This window comes from Camelina sativa, chromosome 6 (assembly GCF_000633955.1).
Source record: "Camelina sativa cultivar DH55 chromosome 6, Cs, whole genome shotgun sequence".
Lineage (NCBI taxonomy): Eukaryota > Viridiplantae > Streptophyta > Magnoliopsida > Brassicales > Brassicaceae > Camelina > Camelina sativa.
This window is the reverse complement of record NC_025690.1, coordinates 18,591,050-18,609,001: the sequence shown is the minus strand read 5'-3', so window position 1 is coordinate 18,609,001 and position 17,952 is coordinate 18,591,050. Positions and strand designations below refer to the sequence as shown.

Here is a 17,952-nt window from a genome sequence, read left to right as displayed (position 1 = left end):
TGGGCCGGGTATCACCCGGCGTTGACGTTGACCGAAGCTCAAGGGTTTACCGTCTCGGGTTTCATTGACGGGAAATCGTGGTTGCCGTCAACAGGTGTCGTTTTCGACTCTGGCCTCTTATAATTATCATCAACTAATCAATCATGTGGTTAAACAAAGAAAAAAGAAGTAAATGTACGTAATATGATTATAGTTGTGTATTACGTGTTTTTTTTTTTGTGTTTGGTTGTATTTTGTATACGTCATATTGTTGTATTTTCTCTTGTCGTGAATAAAGGTGTGATCAATTGGTATTTGTATATACAAACTTTGTAATATCTACTGCCATTCGATTCTCTCTTATCAATTGTTATCCTTTTTTTTTTGTCCGTGTGCGTGTAAATTTGCTCTATTTTACTACTCTTGATATGTTTTATCATCTTCGGTTCGACAATATGGGGTAATGGATCCTTTATCCTTGATGATGTATTCTACTTGAATCTAGGATAGTAAAAAACCGGTAGGATTATGTTTTCACATTCAGAAATTTGTAGGACGGTGAACTTAATAGTTTGTGTTAATTAGTACGATGATCGATCACGTTGAATGTAGTACACTTGTATATATAGATCCAATTAAAATTCCAAGTATATATACTTTGATAAACATATTGCATTATATATACTATATATATATATATATTAAAAAACATGCATTAAATAAATCAGACAAACAATTACGGCCCTTAAATATAGAATGTTAATATGGGCCATCAACATGCAAACTTGTGATCTTCTCTATTGTACTATCTCTTTTTCTACCTCATTTTTTTTTGTTGGAGAAATTTGAGCATGGTATACGGATGAACGTATTGGCCATTTATATTTATTTATTTTATTGAATCTCTTATTCTTATAAAATAATCAGAATTCCTTTCTTTAATTAATAATGAGATTATTGGTTAGCAAACTACTTCCGTAAGCGAAAAACAAAATATTCACGATCAATTCATAAGATGGATTTTAAAAAGTATTTTTCAAAAACAAAAAAAAAAAAGTGCATCTTGTCACGCTTTATAGAGGGGTTTAATAAGTACTGCGAATATGCAACTATTGTACTTGATAACAATAAATTTAATAAAATGGAGGGAAAGGCCAACATGTTTGTTTCAACGGAAATTATAACGAACAGAGAAGCCACATGTCAGCAGCGCTTATGGACCGGAGGGAGGAGTGTGTTTTCAATTGTTCGTGCAGACTGTTCATAGTTGCAAGTTCAAGCTTACTCAGCCGCCTTTATTCTTAAAACAAATTTAGATTTGAAGTGATTAAGAAATACCTTCAAATTTAAATATTGTATTTCAAATGTTTTAGTTTAGAATACACAGAGAGAGAGAGAGGACTGACTAACCGTGTAATTATGAACAAAAGATATTGGTTAGCAATAATTAATTTAAGGATAAGATTAGAGAAAGTGGATGCGTAAAGGTTTGTGGCCATGTGCTTTCATGTGGTGGTTGGCCCAATTGTGGACCTACTTGTCCAACTCCAGTTTTAGTTTCATTCTTCTATTACCATAGTTCCAGATGTATATTTTGTTCACTGCAATTCCTAAAACCAGTTTTGGATTCGGATTGTCGGACACTGACGTGCCTATGTTTTTTTGAAGAGTACTCCAAAACAAAACAAATGTAATTGTTCATTATTAGAATATAAAAAGGTTAATAGCACTCTTTTTTTTTGAAAAAAAATGTTTTAAAATAAAATAAGATGTATTGTTAATGACAAATATAATCGCAGCTTGTATAGTATATGGATGGATTCAAATAGCTTCATGTGTTAATCTTCAATAAACATAAATCGATGTACATGTTTTTCTTAATTTATAATATATAGAATGAATAATAATAGTACACAAGATAACAAACCTGTTTAAATTAATGAAAAGTATACAATTAAAGGCAATTACACGTATACACAATATAATCTTCAAAAAGTGAATTGCCTTTTATGTACTTGTAAAATCTATGGTCTTTCTTTTTTCTCCGTTATATATAGATTAAGTTTATTCTTCATTTGTGTTTCTGAACCACGATACATAGAGCGATGGCCTCATCTACAACTCACAGCCTAAACGTAAACACCCCGAGAAAAAACCTTTATGCCGTCCACTTCCTTCATTCTCTCTCAAAGCTGAGAAGACGAAAATCCTTCATCGGTCCGAAGAAAACAACCGAGCGAGTGAGGAAGATCAAGACTGCTGCTTACGTCTCCATGGCCAGAGCCGCGGGAGGGACTAGCCAGACAGGGAGCAGAGCCATTTTGTGGAGGCTCCATCGTCGAGCCCAAGCCAGCACAAAACCAAAGAAGAGATCATCAGGTGCTGACTGAAGGTGTATGTGTTGAGTGAGTTTTATAAGTTGTTCGAAACATGTCATGGGATTGCTACTAAATCAGGATGTCATACAACATTGTGATATATGAGACAACAAAATAGAATCATCACAGATGTCTCATAGATGGTGTGAAGACAATCAGCAGAACTAACAAAGTTGTTGAAGCACTACTTGACACAGTTGCAGTAAATACATATGTGAAGTTCCAAAGTAGTACAAGAGGTATTACATGAAGTTATACATGACGTCGAACTGTGTGAGTACTTTAAAGAGTTGAAATACAGAAGTTTGGGGACAACTTGGACAAGCCAAGAGGGTCAGATTCAATGGAGATGGTATCAAACGTCTGAAGCAGTTCTTGTACTAGTCCGACGTTAATACATGAAGTAGTACAAGAAGCTGAATTGAAGAGTTTGAGTATAGAAGCTTAAGGCCGACTTGGACAAGCCAAGTGGCGGTTGTTGAGCAGGATGAACATCTTGAATGGAAAATTCAAGATGGGATCATGGAGAGAAACTTTCCTATTTGTTGTATAATAGAAAATTCCTATTTGTTGTATAATAGGAAAGACTTGCGCCCTTCAAGGTAGTTTCAAGAGATGCACACAGGATTTGTGGTGTCGCCACATCAACAAGATAGAGAGATCTTTTGATGGTATTCATCTAGAAAATAATGATAGGCATAGTAGTGCTTTTATCATATACAGCTGTAATTGCTATCTTGTTCTAGTGGATTCGTTCTGGACTAGGTCCCGAAGATGTAGGAAAAACCGAACCTCGTAAACAAAGCTTGTGTGTCTTATTTACTTGTATATTAAGCATAGCCACAAATATGCGTTTTCACTGACGTCATCAGAGGAAGGATATGGCAGCGGCGTTTGAGGAGGTACGAGACGACGGATACGGATAGGCTGAGAACAGTCGTGTCGGGTGGTGGAGATATGGAGACGTTAAAACTGATGGTGGAGACGGCTCATTACATCAAGTGTCTTAGCATGCAAGTAAACGTCATGCAAAGCATCGTTGATGTCCTATCCGCATGATGATAATTAATTATTCATCATCCTTTTAAAATATATATATATATTCATCATCCTTAACGAATCATGATATGTTCATAGATTACATTTATTTGGACAATTGGACGTGTGGTTATATATATAGTTGTATAATGAAACAGTGGTTGATCTTTGGGTGAATTCATCATAATTAATCTTCGTAACGTCTTTCTAGATTTTGGATATCACAGGGAAGTCTATAACATAATGTGTGTACATCAAATCGAACATTTGATGTATTAAGTAGAACACTAGATCGTATGCGTATAATGATAAATTGAAGTCAATTACCAAACCTATAGCCTATTAAAAACAAACGTTAGATGAATTCTCTATACAAATTAAAACATGGAATCTGTTAAACGACTTTAATCTCTCCTTTTACCAACCCCAAAATTTTGAAGATAATATACGTACAGGACAACTAATAAAATGCTGAGGAAATAATACACCATTTTTGACATGGCATAATCAACTCCCAGAAATAATCATTTCACGTGGCATATCATTTTTGTCTACTAAATTGATGATAAAAGAGATGAAACAAAAAAAAAACTAATAATACATGATGATTATCAAACAGTTCCATTACTTTCTAAGATGTACAACCAGTTGTAATATTAAAACCCATAACGAAGCTGTTTAGGTTGGTCTCTTCTTTTCTTTTTCCCTTGAGGAGTTTTATCTGAGACTTGAGAAAGATAAACTCGGAATTATATCATTAATCCGGGATCGCATTTGATTCTCCTTAATGGTCATCTACAACATCGCGTGCAAAGATCCAATCGAGTGAGGAGGGACTGATTCTACGAAGCCGTTTTGATTTTTTGATTAATTAAGATGAGACCAAGTTGTTCAAACTTCGAGGTAGTCCCAATTGCGATCGACAATTGCTCTTAGAAAGTACAATCCCGAAACATTCACAAAAAAATCATCCCCTTTATGATTAAATTTTTTTCTCACGTAGGACTGAAGTTCATATGATCATCTGAGACATAAACTAAGTGCCCATCGAAGCAAACTGAGTTACAAATCATATCATGCCTAGAAAGTAGATAAAATCACACTGAAGATAACTAGGAGAATCCAATTAATAAAAGATCACAGGGAGTAACTAGAGATAAAACGTGACCAAGAATGTGCACAAACCGATTCATGTTCCACCAGACTTAAGCAACTAGGAGGACCAATGTTTGTTCTTCATGCTTGAGCTACTAGTTTTCATATAAAACTGAGCTGGACCCTGCAGTTGGATGAAGTTCTCGGAAACATTTGAATATGAGTGTGGATTCTTAACTTCTCGCTATTGCTTATTCTTCTCCAAGTATACACTTTCAGCAGCTCCAGACGTGGCAACTTTCCTAAGAAATGTTTTACTTGCTGCAACTCACCAGTCGTCCCGCCATACCATAAAGTTATCTCCAAGACCTCTACTGGACATGTCAATAGACAAGAATATCCCAGCAAACACTGGCAAACATAATCAGGTTCTTCAGCAAAGTCAGCTTCTTCAACATTGTCAGGTTCAAGACAGTGCAATCCACACTGCAGCAAGAGGAAGGATTTGAGATTGAAGATATATATATATATATATATATATATATATATAGGAGTATACATTAGGAGGTTTTGGAAATTAATGTTTGTCGTAAATACATTGTCACACCTCGATAACAAGAGTCTTCAGATTTGGAGCCTTGTTTAGCAAAAATGGAAGAAATCTCCAACAGAATCCCGCATCATCATGCGTCATAGTTAAATGATGTAGCTTTTCAAATACTGGAATTGCCTCACGGAAGAAGTAAAGCATCTGAAACCAAATCAATTCAACGAGTCAACATCCTATGCACCTTAAAATGCTAGCTTTGTTCACCTATACATGCTCTATTATTGTATGAAACTGTAATTACCAACTACAAGAAATAAAAAAAGATAAAAAGAATAGACAAAAGAGAAACAATGACACAATTACCTCAAAAGTATAAGGAGATGATAATTCCAGGATCTGGACATTTCTTATCCCTTGAATCAGATTTGTTGCATTGCTAGACAAGATATCACCATCATTTGCAAACTCCCAATCCCATCGGCGATTTACCATCACAAGAAGATTGAGCTTAGCTTCCACAAGGGACTCGAAATTAACAGTTGTGTACCCATCCGGGACAAAATCACAGTAGTCTAAGTAGGTAAGACTTGGAGTATCAAAACTAATGTACTGAGGATCAGGTCCATCAAAACCTGACAGTTCACGACCAATTGTAAGTCTTTGAAGACTTTGACTAGACACGATGCCTGACCATTCGCAAGTTTCCCAGCACATACCATCAATGACTAGTTCCTTAAGCACAGGGCAAGCCGAAATAAACGCCTTGAACGCACAATCAACAGGATTACAGAACCGAACAGAGTCGAAAACGAGAGTCTCAAGGCTTGGTAGCAAAGCATTCTCAGGGAGAAGACTGATAACAATTTCCCGCCCTAGTTTCAGCTTATTGAGTGTCTTGCAAGTGAAGATCTCGAAAGGCAACGTATATCCATTATCACCACATATGCCCATTTCAAGAACCATGACACCACGATGATTTAACACATCACGTAGCCAGTGGTTGATACGAACTTGATCAAGACCACCCCTTTCATATTTTAAAGAGAACCTCCTTATGCGCGTAGCAGTTTCCAGCCGAGCCATTGCTTCACTGACGAAATCCGTGAAAGTCCCCTGAAACTTAGCTTCGCAATCGAATTCAAGATCTGGTATGATGGTATAGAGATTCCCAAACAACCTTGAGGTAACCAACAAAGACGCAGCATCCTTTAAAGCAAGAAGACTCACGATTAGCCTAATAATTTCATCTGGTAGATCGCTTATGATCCGATCCATCTTCTTGGACTTAAACCCTAGCGAACCAATCCGTTCCAATCAAACCACAAACTCAACGAAGATGATGAAATCCACAAGCACGATTTTGGAACAAACGACTAAGAACTTAATCTAGAAACCCAGCGAGAAGATGGAGAGTGAAGAAATAACTAGAGAAGATACTGCTTCATTTCTTCTTGGAACTTTGTAGATCAACAAGGTTTCCATACTTTCTAAAAAACGCTGCGTTTTAGCCTTTTGATGAAAACGCTTAGGTTTAAAATAAAGGGCCTTTTTGCTGTTTTTTAAATTCGTGGGCTTTCCTTTTTTGGGACCATAATTTCAGCATCACACCCCCAACATGAATGGGAAGAAAGTGAACATCTAAAGAAGGATGGGGAACTGATGCGAATGTATTGAGTGATTTTGTTGAGTACGAAATCAGCAATGGGGTCTTTGCATCGACGGTTAAGCTTCTTGCCTGAGTTGTTTTTGTAACGAGCTGTTCCACAGAATCTCCAAAGAAAAAGAAAAAAGAAAAACCCATCAACTAATATCCAAATATATAAAAAAACATAACTCTTATCTAAAACAGCAAAACATGCAGATGAGAGTTGACGAAAATAATTACCTTTTTCTCGTTGTGGAGTTTCTCCTCAAATCAGATGTGAACTGAAGAAATGCCATGAAAACAACGTCCTCTTCTGATCATCACCTGCAAAGACACGAAGAGGACGTTGTTCAGAAGAGGACGTTGTTTTCATGATAAGGATCTTGAGTTTCCTTACAGAGGTTTTATCCGTTCTTGTTGTTCTTGAGAGAATCTACGTTAATCAATGATGAGGAGGAAAGAGTTTCAGTTATGCAGTGAGATTACGAGTGAACCATGCTGATTTTGTAACAATTTGGCTTACCTGTCTTGATTTTTCATCATCTAGCTTTTGCCTTTCGATAACTTTATTTCCCTGCAGTGAAGCAATAAATGCACAAAAAAAAACTATTACAAGAGGAACGTGAAACAGAATGTAATCTCTGATGGAAGGTATTTAGTACTAGTTACTTACCTTGAATTATGGCAGATGTGGTGTAATTGTTTGTGGTGAAGGCAAAAGCTGGAGCTATGATGAAGAGCTTGCTGATTTTGAAACAATAATTGGCTCACCTGTCTTGAATTTCCATCATCTATATTTTGCTTTGTGATGACTTGATTTGATGAATCATGATAAGGATCTCTTAATAAGTGTTTACTTACAGTGGATTTTTCCCATTGTTGTTGTTGTTGGGCCGGTCATCCCTAAAATTATACATGCAAGAAAGAGTGAACCATAGATTATATATCTCCATCATCTAGAGAAGCAACAAAGGACCAATGAAAATATAGGACTTTGAGATTACTTACAGAGCAAGAAGAGGCTTTTTTCTATCGTTAGGTCAGCATCTAGCTTTTGCCTTTGTGATGGCTTCGATTTTCCTGAATCAGATAGGTAGTGCTATTTTTTTGGCCTGAGTGCAGACGAATACCTCAGCAGATTAACCATCTTTCTAGCAGTTTGCAGCTTCTTAAGGTCAGTTAGACAAGGAAAACAGCACCATCCTAGAACGTAATCAAAACAAAAAAAAAATGTTAAAAGAATCAGAGAGTACCTCAATTGTTTATTACCTGTGGAAGGGAATTGTTGCATGAGGCAAGGACAAGTACCTTTTTGTTCACAGGGTTTTGCTTTGAATTCTGGTGCCTTGTCGAGTTCCACTTCAGTAGCACCTTGTTGTTCAACAAACACAAAAGGATTACTAGTTAAGGGAGATGGATAAACTTGAAACAGAAGAAAGTAAAGAAAAGCAGAGAGGAATATGAGATGACTTACAGAGAGGAATATGAGATCATAAAGGGTTTTGTTCAAAGGGTTTTGCTTTGAATTCTGGTGCCTTGTCGAGTTCCACTTCAGTAACACCTTCTTGTTGACAATCACAAAAACAAAAACAAAAGGATTACTGGTTAAGGGAAATGAATCAACTTGAAACAGAAGAAAATAAAGAAAAGCAGAGAGGAATATGAGATGACTTACAGAGAAATAAGAAGATGATTATTTTCCATCGATTGGGTCCAAAATTCAGTATCATCTGGAGAAGCAGCAAACAAGAAAACCAAAAAAGTCTCAGTCTCACTTATGGATGGGGAACCACTAAAGCGAACGTATTGAGTGATTTTGTTGAGTAATGGGACGACTTGCCTGAATTGTTGGAAAACAGCAATGAGCTTCTTCTCTCCTCCGATGACGAGTTGTTTTTGTGGAAGGCTGTATCACAGAATCTCCAAAAAGAAACTAACCCATTACTTAAAACAAAAGTCATGTTTAAGAAAGCAAAACATTCAGGTGAGAGTTGAAGAAACACACAGTAAGCCCCAAGAATATTTACCTTTTTATGTCGTTGTGGAGTTTCTCGTCAAATCAGATGAGAGTTAAAAGAAGAAAGGCACGAAAACAATACTTCCACCAGATATTATTCATCTTGGATTCTGAGAGTAGAGAATAAGAAAGAGAAGAGATATCATTATTGGTTGAGGGATCATAAAACTTGAAACAGATGGAAATAATATCATGATGATAAGGATCTTAAAGTGTTTACTTACAGAGGATTTTCCCATTATTGGTGACTTGCTGTTGGGCCGGTCGTCCCTAAAATTATACATGCCAAGAAAGCGAATGAACCATCATCAAGACAAGCAACAAATAAAACAATGAAAAAATCTCAAAATTGACGTTGTTACCGTAAGGCGAAGGTTTAGTTATTGTTTGGTTCTGAATCTTCTTAATTCTTCAAACAAAAGCATATCTCCTATCTGCATAGAAGAAGCTTCGTTAAAACAACCAGCCTAAGTGAAAACGAATTCGAGGAAGCAGACAAGACAAAGAAACCTATATATACCTTTCAATCGATCAGTTTGATGTTGTTAGTACTGTAAGAACACGTCGGCGACCGTGTTTGTTCTGAATGTGCTTCATACGTCCTTGAGAAAATCTGAGTCATGGTCCTGGTTGGAACACGAACACAGACACAGACCTGAATCGTTTAATCCAAAAAGAAACAACAAACTCATTAATTAAGATCCCATATACAAAAACGAAAGCAAAACATCGGAGAATCCGATTCATAGGGTTTAGAAAGATACCTATGACTTGTTTTGCGCTCTTGTCGCCTTTGCTGAATCAGATTTGGTAGTGCTAGCTACGTTTTTAACACTCGTTTCCTTGCAGGTAAAAGAATTAATAAACACATTAAAAAAGAAAAAAAAACTATAACAAGAGGAACATCGCCGACAAGAGAAAGACCTGGATTACCTTTCAATCGATCAGTTTGATGTTGTTCGTACTGTAAGAACACGCCGGCGGCCGTTTTTGTGTTCTGAATCTACTACTTCATCCAAGAAAAATCTGAGTCAAGAAATCATCGTCCTTCCTGGCTGGAACACGAACACAAAGACCTGTTTCGTCTCACCAAAAGAAACAAACAAACCCATTCCTTAATTAAGATCCCATATGTAATACAAAAAGCGGAACTCTTAATTTCAAAAGCGAAACATTCACACGAAAATCAAATCGATCCCTAGGGTTTAGAAGAACGCGAAAAGTTACCTCTACCTTGGTTTCATGTAAGTTTGCTCTCCCTCGTCTCCATTAGAACCGACCGCCCGCGTTCGCTCTCTCACACTCTCTGAAGAAGAGTCTGTGTTCTAGTTTGGATTAACTAAAACCAGAATATGAGAGCAAGTATTTATAAACAGAGAGGTCTCGACCAAAATTTCCTTTTCCTTTTTATATACTGTTATAAAAATAAAACTAAAAGAAATTATTACTTTTCTAATAGGGTGTATTTGCTCACTCACCAAAACAAAAAAATTATAGAATAAAATAATTGAAAAAATTAGTAAATTAAGATTAGAGATAGAAAAAATTACCAATTTAGTGTTGATAAATGGTAATAATGGTGGCCGGCCGGCGGAGGTAGCTGGCGGAGATGGCCGCCAGCAAAGATCACCAGAGAGAGTCACCAGCGAAGTTCACCGGAAAAAGTCGTCAGAAAAGTCGCCGACAAATCGCCAGAGTAGTTCACCGGATTTGGTTGTCGGAAAAAATTACCAACGTTAGTCGTCGGAATTGGTTGCCGGAAATGGTCGTCGGAGATGGTCGCCGGAAGTGGTGGTAGGAGTGGTGGTGATTGTGGTGGTAGGAGGTGATGGTGGTTGGGTTGGTAGGGGTGGTGGTTGTTGTTGTAAGGATAAAATATGTAATTAATACATAAAATATAGAGTATATAAGGTTTATATGGTTAGTATGGTTAGTGGGTGAATTATAATTTTTTTTAGGTTATTCTCGCCAATTTCCCTTTCTAATACTCCTAGTTTTTTTTTTCGCCAAATCAAATACTCCCACTGTAGTTCTATAATATGTTAGTGAAAGAGGAACTTACTTTTTTTTTTTAAAGAAAGAAAAGGAAAATGTAACGACCTCGTTTAGGAAATCGACAGAGTTAATTCGATGGTTAGTGTCAGTGACGAAGGGATTTTTCAATTGGAATGACAGATCCAATATGATTTGGCTGACGACGAGTAACAAGAAGTAACAAATTAGGATTTAGTTCTACGTTAACGGACCGTTTGTCCCCAACTTCACTAATTTTATTTAGAAGAAGCACGATTTTGGAAATCTTTGAAAGAAGAATTCATTAGAGACAGAGAGTGAAAAAGTTTTTTTTTATGAATTGATCCCAACTTTCAAAACGCTACGTTTCCAGCCTTTTAAGAATTCTTGTCCACAAACGCACCGTTTGAACAAGTGAAAGTGGTGGGCCTTTATTTTAAAGCCGGGGGCTTTTCCTATATTAATGATACTATTTTCAACCACCAACTTTTCTGTTTTGCATTTTTTTTTAATTTAATTAAACTAGCAAATAAACTAATAAAGTATGTGTAATGTGGAGAAAAAGAACTTGAGTTTTTCGATTTGTCCTCTCTGGCTGCCGGGCACCATGCCGGAGCTGTGGGAGGGTGTAGATCTTAGTCTTCCCTCTTAGTCTTTGTTCTCTTTGTTCTGTTTCGGTGTTGAAGCAGTCTTGTTGTCAGATTCCCATGTGAAGCAAAGATCGATTGAAGGAGGAGAAGCCATCGGCGTGAGTTTTGGTTGTGGTAGAGACAGATTCGTTTGTTAACAGGATAGTCTAGGTTGTGGCTCAGATCGGGTGGTGCTCTCATGGCTGGTGGCTTAAAGGAGACGATCGCGGGTCGTTTTCATTGATTGGTATTGTATCTCTCTCGTCTCTCTCTTCTTTGGATTGCGGGTTTTTCATCAAGGCTGTGTTGGTTTTAGTGTCGTTATGCCTTCATCCGAGGGTTTTACTTTGCTTTGAGATGTGGTTTGTATTTTCTTCGCAATATGCCTTCTCTAGTTAAGGGTTTGAATTGGTTCTTAGTTCTTCTGCTAGTTTGGGTTTGTTGGTTTGTTAGTGTGGGCATTGCGAGCTAGGTATCATTCCTTGTGTTGGTCATTCGAATGTTTTTTTTGTTGATAGTCATCTACTAGTTCTCCTCTGTGGCTTTTTGGAGTTTTGGAGTTGATTTCTAGACAAGAGCAATGGAATAGTCCTTCAGCTCTTCTCTTGCGAGGAGGTTACCAGTTTTGGGTCTGTAAATGGCTGAAGCTGGGTTTGACGAGGGTCCGCGTGTAAGAGTTGCTGGTCTTCTTTGACTTGTATCGCATGTCGATTCGCAAGGTTTTTCTTTGCTCCTAGTTTAGTTCGCCCTCCATGGGGTTATGGTTTGTTGTGGTGGTTGTGGTTTCTATTTCTCTGTTATGGTATGAATTCTTATTTCGTTCCTACCGTTTGGTTGATGGCTTTTCTACGGTGTGCTATCTTAGTGCTTCCGGTCTTCTGGGTACTCTACGGTGCTTACAGGTTCTTTGGGAAAGTTTAGTGGGATTGCTCAGTTTCAGTTGGACAGTTTTAGAGCTTTGATCCTTCTCTCATTCTCTTTATAAACTTTTACTTTAGGTTTTGGCTTTTGTTTATGTTCTTAAGTCATAGTTTCCGGAAATGTGTTACTTGCCGGCTTAAGTTTCCAGAAATGGTCATTTATCCACTGACTTTAGTTTTTGGAATTATGTTGTTAACTGCCGTTTTTGTATGTTGAACACTTCTTCTATGAAAAAGTTTAGATGACAAAAAAAAAAAGTGGATAACCCACGCACAAGAGCGAGGCGTCAATTGACTCTTCGTTATTTAAAAAAACTTTACTAATACATATATTAGTTTTTGATACGATTGCACCTTATTCAACCCACATAAAAACCAATAAAAAATAATACTTAGTTGGTGGACTTTATCTTTATTAGATCATTAATATTCTTCTTAGCAAAACAATTAAACGGTTCTAATTAAATAACATAAAACTCTAACTTAATAATATAAAGATTACGTGAAAAAAATTATTCTTCTTTTCCCTTCAACATCTCTTCCTCATTGTTGTCGTCATCTTAATTCAACTATTCAAGTTAGGCAAATTTTCAGATCAAACTTTTGTTTATTTGACATTATTCTAAAAATATATTTCATATAATACATATTTATATATCTATGTTGAATATTGGATAAAATTTATTAAAAAATACTAATTTTTCCAATCAGAATTTCTGACTTTGTATCTAATATTTGTCATTGCTATGAAATATGTAGTTTTTACAAAAAAACATGAACTGTTAATTATTGTTTATGTAGATTTCAATTGGATTGGAAATCACCTTTTGAATTGATTGTTTCCTTTGTTCATTGAAAATATGTATTTTTATCCGTTACAAATGAAATTTTGACGAAGAGATTTTAGAATATGTACGAGTGATTTTGTAAAATATTTTTATATATCTGCTTTAAAAAAAATATATATATTTAGTTATGTGTTAACTCCAGTAAAAATTATTCATAGATTCGCCATCGTAGATAACTGTAAATAAGTTTTTAAAAATGCTAGCAAAACAGTCATAAAATTATAGTTTATAAGTTTGTAGTCAATATAGTAATTTCTGTTTTATTTTTTATTTTATTTTTTGGACGACCTTACTTTTCTTTTTCTCATATAAAAATCCATGAATATCAAATTCATAAACACAATCTTTAACAAAAAAAATATCGAATTCATCACGTTTTATTACACAGCGACCTACCTACCCTTCGTCTCTAAATAGTCAATACGCACGTTTGGGATTGTATTTTCCACTATTAAATTTATATATTCGTAATTAAGAATTGTATTTTCATTTTTCCAATTTTCCCTATATAAAATTACTCTGTTTCCTTTCGTTTCGTGTGCTTCACAAACGAGGACCAATAAGCAGCAAAACAATGGCGACTTCTCTGCATTCTGTAAACCATGCACTCTTCAAATCGGCTTCCACCTCATCTCTCTCGCCATCTCCTGTCTTCCGACTCAATTCCACCACCGCGGGTTTCAACTTCAAACCACTTATCTCCTCCTCCTCCGCGATCATCACACGCGCCGCCGTATCTTCCTCCGAATCAGGCGAGTCGCATAACAGAGAGACATTTCACGGCCTCTGCTTCGTCTTGAAAGACAACATAGACACCGATCAGATCATCCCCGCCGAGTACGGCACTCTCATCCCTTCCATTCCAGAAGACCGGGAGAAGCTCGGCTCGTTCGCGCTCAACGGCTTACCAAAGTTATACAGTGAACGTTTCGTGGTTCCAGGGGAGATGAAATCGAAGTACTCAGTCATCATCGGCGGTGATAACTTCGGCTGCGGATCTTCCCGCGAACACGCTCCGGTCTGCCTCGGAGCTGCGGGAGCTAAAGCCGTGGTGGCGGAATCGTACGCTAGGATCTTCTTCAGGAACTGTGTAGCTACAGGTGAGATCTTCCCGTTGGAATCGGAGGTTAGGATTTGCGACGAGTGTAAGACAGGGGATGTGGTTACCGTCGAGCACAAGGAAGACGGTAGTAGTTTGCTGATTAATCATACGACGAGGAAAGAATATAAACTGAAACCACTCGGTGATGCAGGTCCGGTGATCGACGCCGGTGGAATCTTCGCTTATGCTAGAAAAGCCGGCATGATTCCTGCGTCGTCCTCTGGTTGACTCGGATGATCCATTATTCCTGGTTTAGTCCGGTTTGTTTTATTTGGTTCGATAACCGGTAACTAAAACCAATCTTGAAACCAAAATAATTCCTTTTCTTCCACGACTTTTTGTGAGCCACGTGGAAGCATGAAGTGAAGTTTCTTTACTAGACGCTTCGTTTTCTTCTTCTCTCTTTGGGATGTTTCAGCTTCTTTAGATACATTTGCATGTGCTCTCGAACTCAGAGTTTTAAGCTTTCTTCTTCTGCCTTTCTCATCTGTAGCAAGGTTTTTGTAGAAGATTTTTGATCTCTTTCAATTGTATTTTTGCTTCTTATCATATATAAATATATACATTTCGTTNTTTTTTTTTTTTTTTTTTTGATCTGTTCTGTTTTTGAGTTAAATGTGTTTATCTCCACTTTGAAACTCTTTTTTCTTGTTTGTATAATTTTTGCAGTGGGTGAACGTAAGTTAAAATTGAGGTTTAAGATCTCCATTGGATGGAATTACTTGAGTATAGTAAAAAGGGGTTTTCTAGGGTTTAACAAGAGGATTAGTAGTTTACCTGATGAGATATTGTTTGCCACATTGTCTCATTCCTTTATGCAAAGGAGGCCGCTTTTGCATTTGTCCTGTCAAAGAGGTGGCAGAATCTCTTTACCATTATAGAAAAACTTGTGTTTGCTGACTCAGTCAAGAATCAAGGGAGTTTGATGGAATTTGCCGATGGAGTATTGGCTCCGCCAGCCAGTTCTCGCGTTCGGAGTTCCTCTTTAAAGTGCTAAGAGGTGTTGATCCAGCTCATTACGATTATTTTAACCATTGTATATCAGTATATGTGCTTTGCTGGAAGCGTGGTATCTTGGAACATGACCTAGACAAGAAGCAGAGAAGATATATGATACTAAACTTGTGGCATCTACGACTGCGTCGTGAGAAATTAGGATCAGTGAGACTTGGGAGTGCTTAAATTACAAATACCATGCGAAAGGCAAAGGGGGAAAAAGTCCCAATTTCTAAGATATCAAAGTTGATAGAATCATATTGAAGATAAATTAGCTAGGAGCAGATAATCCAATAAAAATGACCAAGAATGTGCACAAATCGGAGGACCAAAGTTTGTTCTTCATACTTGATTGAGCCTTGTAGTTTTCAAAAATAACTGAGCTGGATCCTGCAGTTTGGTGAAGCTCTCGGAAACTTTTGAATATCCGTCTGGATTCTTAACTTCTCACTATTGCTTAAACATCTCCAAGTATTGACTTTCAGCAGCTCCAGACGTGGCAACTTTCCTAAGAAATGTCTCACTTGCTGCAACTCACCAGTCGCCCCGCCATACCATAAAGTTATCTCCAATACCTCTACTGGACATGTCAATAGACAAGAATATCCCGACAAACACTCGCACACATAGTCAGGCTCTTTAAGATAGTGCAAGACATCCTGGAGCAAGAGGTCGAGATTGAAGATCTAAGTGTCTACCAGCAGGGTTTAGGAAATAATGGTTTGTCCAAAATACATTACATTGTCATACCTCGATAACAAGGGTCTTCAGATTTGGAGCCTTATTTAGCAAAAAGGGAAGAAACGTCCAACAGAATCTCATGGAAATGGCATTATCATGTGTCATAGTTAAATGATGTAGTTTTTCAAATACCGGAATTGCATCACGGAAGACGTTAAGCGTCTGAAAATCAAATAAAAGCAACAAGTCATTGACTAAGTGCAGATTTTGGGAACAAAACCTTAGGAAAAACGTTTGCAACATCCTATGGAACTTAAGATGCACGCTTGCTTCACCTATTCAAGTTCTATCATTGTCTCAAGCTGTAATTACCTACCACAAATATAAGAATGGAACAAAAAAAAGAAAGAAGAAACAAGAACACACTTACCTCATAAGTACGAGGAGATGAGAGTTGCAGGATCTTGACATTTTTTATCCCTTGAATGAGATTTGTTGCATTGCTACATAAGATATCATCATCATTTACCATCAAATGAAGATTGAGCTTAGCTTCCACAAGGGACTCGAAATTAACAAATGTATACCCATCCGGGACAAAATCACAGTAGTCTAAGTAGGCAAGACTTGGAGTATCAAAAGTAATGTACAGAGGAACATAGAACCCATCAAAACCCTGAGGCATATCACGACTAATAGTAAGTCTTTGAAGACTTTGACTAGACACGGTGCCTGACCATTCCCAAGTTTCCCAGCACATACCATCAATGGTTAGGTCCTTAAGCACAGGGCAGGCCGAAATAAACGCCTGGAACGCACAATCACCAAGATTACAGAACATAACGGATTCAAAAAAGAGAGTCTCAAGCGCTGGTAGCAATGCATTCTGAGGCAACACACTGATAATAGTTTCTCTTCCAAGTTTCATCTTTTTGAGTGTCTTGCAAGTGAAGAACTCTAAAGGCCATGTATATACATAACCACCATTTATACAAATTTCAATATCCATGACACCACGATGATTTAACACATCACGTAGCCAGTGGTTGATACGATCTTGATCAAGACCACCCCTTTCAGATTTTAAAGAGAACCTCCTTATGCGCGTAGTAGTTTCCAGCCGAGCCATTGCTTCACTCACGAAATCCGTGAAAGTTCCCTGAAACTTAAATATGTCATCGAACACAAGATCTGGTATGATGGTATAGAGATTCCTAAACCTCCTTGAGGTAACCAAAGACGCAGCATCCTTTGCAGCAAGAAAACTCACGATTAGCCTAATAAGTTCTTCTGGTAGATCGCTGATACGATCCATCTTCTTGCACCTAAACCCTAGCGAACCAATCTGTTCCAATCAAACCACAAATTCAAAAATGACGACGGAAATCAAAAAGCAAGATTCTGGAACTTAAATCTAGAAGAAAACAGGAGAGTGAAGAAGCTTCTTCATTTTTGCTCCTATTGATCCCGAACTTTCTTGACTAAAGAAGAAGAGGATCAACAAGGTTCATTCATCATGCCTTTTGAGGGATTTCGTTAAACGCACCGTCTTGACTTGTGAAAGCCGTGGGCCTTTTGTTTTAAAGCCATAATGGGTTTTTCCTTTATAATATGCGAAAAGAAAGCCCAATAAAGAATCATCATCATACTAATTTACCCAGTAATTCTTTAGCATATCAATTAAACCAGCAATTAAGGTTTGCGAATAACTACTGTATATAACTAAATTTTGTGCTAGCTAAAACCGTCACAAAAATTACAGATTTTAGATTTATCGGAAAATGTAGTCGACACTGACTCAGGGCATGCATGACTGGTTTACATTTGTTAACCTGTTGACTCCCTTGTCGAAGCAAAGCTTGATCTTATGTTGACAGTTGACGGTAGATCAGAACTAGGATGGACTTGTTGTAGATGACGACGAAACCATGTACAAATCTGTTTTAATCAAATCACAAATTCAACAATGACATCTGTCTGTCTGTTTTATCATGAACTGGATTGTGAACACTCTTCCTCACTTGTATTTCCTCTGTTTACTTGTAGAACGCTTAATTTGGA

The 17,952-nt window shown here is 37.2% G+C and overlaps 3 protein-coding genes and 1 long non-coding RNA gene across 12 annotated transcripts; 1 reads left to right on the top strand and 3 right to left on the bottom strand.

Moving 5' to 3' along the window:
* Positions 4,351–8,418, bottom strand: LOC104792178 (F-box/LRR-repeat protein At3g58980-like). Of its 6 annotated transcripts, none has more exons than XM_019246905.1 (12): positions 8,361–8,418; positions 8,160–8,246; positions 7,994–8,056; positions 7,694–7,888; positions 7,547–7,588; positions 7,359–7,476; positions 7,209–7,259; positions 7,083–7,118; positions 6,926–7,009; positions 5,404–6,810; positions 5,098–5,241; positions 4,351–4,976 (listed from the first exon to the last, which is right to left on the bottom strand). In XM_019246905.1, the coding sequence occupies exons 10-12, from the start codon at positions 6,313–6,315 to the stop codon at positions 4,653–4,655; spliced, it is 1,380 nt and encodes a 459-aa protein (XP_019102450.1). In that variant the 5' UTR covers positions 6,316–6,810; positions 6,926–7,009; positions 7,083–7,118; positions 7,209–7,259; positions 7,359–7,476; positions 7,547–7,588; positions 7,694–7,888; positions 7,994–8,056; positions 8,160–8,246; positions 8,361–8,418; the 3' UTR covers positions 4,351–4,652. The 6 variants fall into 6 exon arrangements, with proteins under 6 accessions (XP_019102450.1, XP_019102449.1, XP_019102451.1 ...); XM_019246904.1 differs by having other exon boundaries at positions 7,359–7,460; XM_019246906.1 differs by having other exon boundaries at positions 7,359–7,456.
* On the bottom strand, positions 8,526–10,055 carry LOC109133502. Of its 4 annotated transcripts, none has more exons than XR_002038657.1 (8): positions 9,930–10,055; positions 9,636–9,778; positions 9,467–9,544; positions 9,223–9,357; positions 9,065–9,136; positions 8,927–8,972; positions 8,713–8,812; positions 8,526–8,605 (listed from the first exon to the last, which is right to left on the bottom strand). It is a non-coding gene; the product is annotated as an uncharacterized LOC109133502 (long non-coding RNA). The 4 variants fall into 4 exon arrangements; XR_002038659.1 differs by having other exon boundaries at positions 8,526–8,591; XR_002038658.1 differs by having other exon boundaries at positions 9,936–10,055.
* Positions 13,607–14,791, top strand: LOC104792177 (3-isopropylmalate dehydratase small subunit 2-like). The gene has a single exon (XM_010518255.1). The coding sequence runs from the start codon at positions 13,687–13,689 to the stop codon at positions 14,440–14,442; it is 756 nt and encodes a 251-aa protein (XP_010516557.1). The 5' UTR covers positions 13,607–13,686; the 3' UTR covers positions 14,443–14,791.
* Positions 14,814–17,485, bottom strand: LOC104792176 (F-box/LRR-repeat protein At3g58980-like). The gene is made up of 3 exons (XM_010518252.2): positions 16,322–17,485; positions 15,961–16,113; positions 14,814–15,869 (listed from the first exon to the last, which is right to left on the bottom strand). The coding sequence occupies exons 1-3, from the start codon at positions 17,204–17,206 to the stop codon at positions 15,579–15,581; spliced, it is 1,329 nt and encodes a 442-aa protein (XP_010516554.1). The 5' UTR covers positions 17,207–17,485; the 3' UTR covers positions 14,814–15,578.

Coding starts and splice junctions, on each gene's coding strand:
- LOC104792178 (XM_019246902.1), bottom strand. CDS start 6,315: ATGGATCGGATCATAAGCGATCTACCAGATGAAATTATTAGGCTAATC. Junction 5,242..5,403: donor CATCTCCTTATACTTTTGAG/GTAATTGTGTCA, acceptor ATTTGGTTTCAG/ATGCTTTACTTCTTCCGTGA. Junction 4,977..5,097: donor TGAAGACTCTTGTTATCGAG/GTGTGACAATGT, acceptor CTCTTGCTGCAG/TGTGGATTGCACTGTCTTGA.
- LOC104792177 (XM_010518255.1), top strand. CDS start 13,687: ATGGCGACTTCTCTGCATTCTGTAAACCATGCACTCTTCAAATCGGCT.
- LOC104792176 (XM_010518252.2), bottom strand. CDS start 17,206: ATGGATCGTATCAGCGATCTACCAGAAGAACTTATTAGGCTAATCGTG. Junction 16,114..16,321: donor CATCTCCTCGTACTTATGAG/GTAAGTGTGTTC, acceptor TTTGATTTTCAG/ACGCTTAACGTCTTCCGTGA. Junction 15,870..15,960: donor TGAAGACCCTTGTTATCGAG/GTATGACAATGT, acceptor CTCTTGCTCCAG/GATGTCTTGCACTATCTTAA.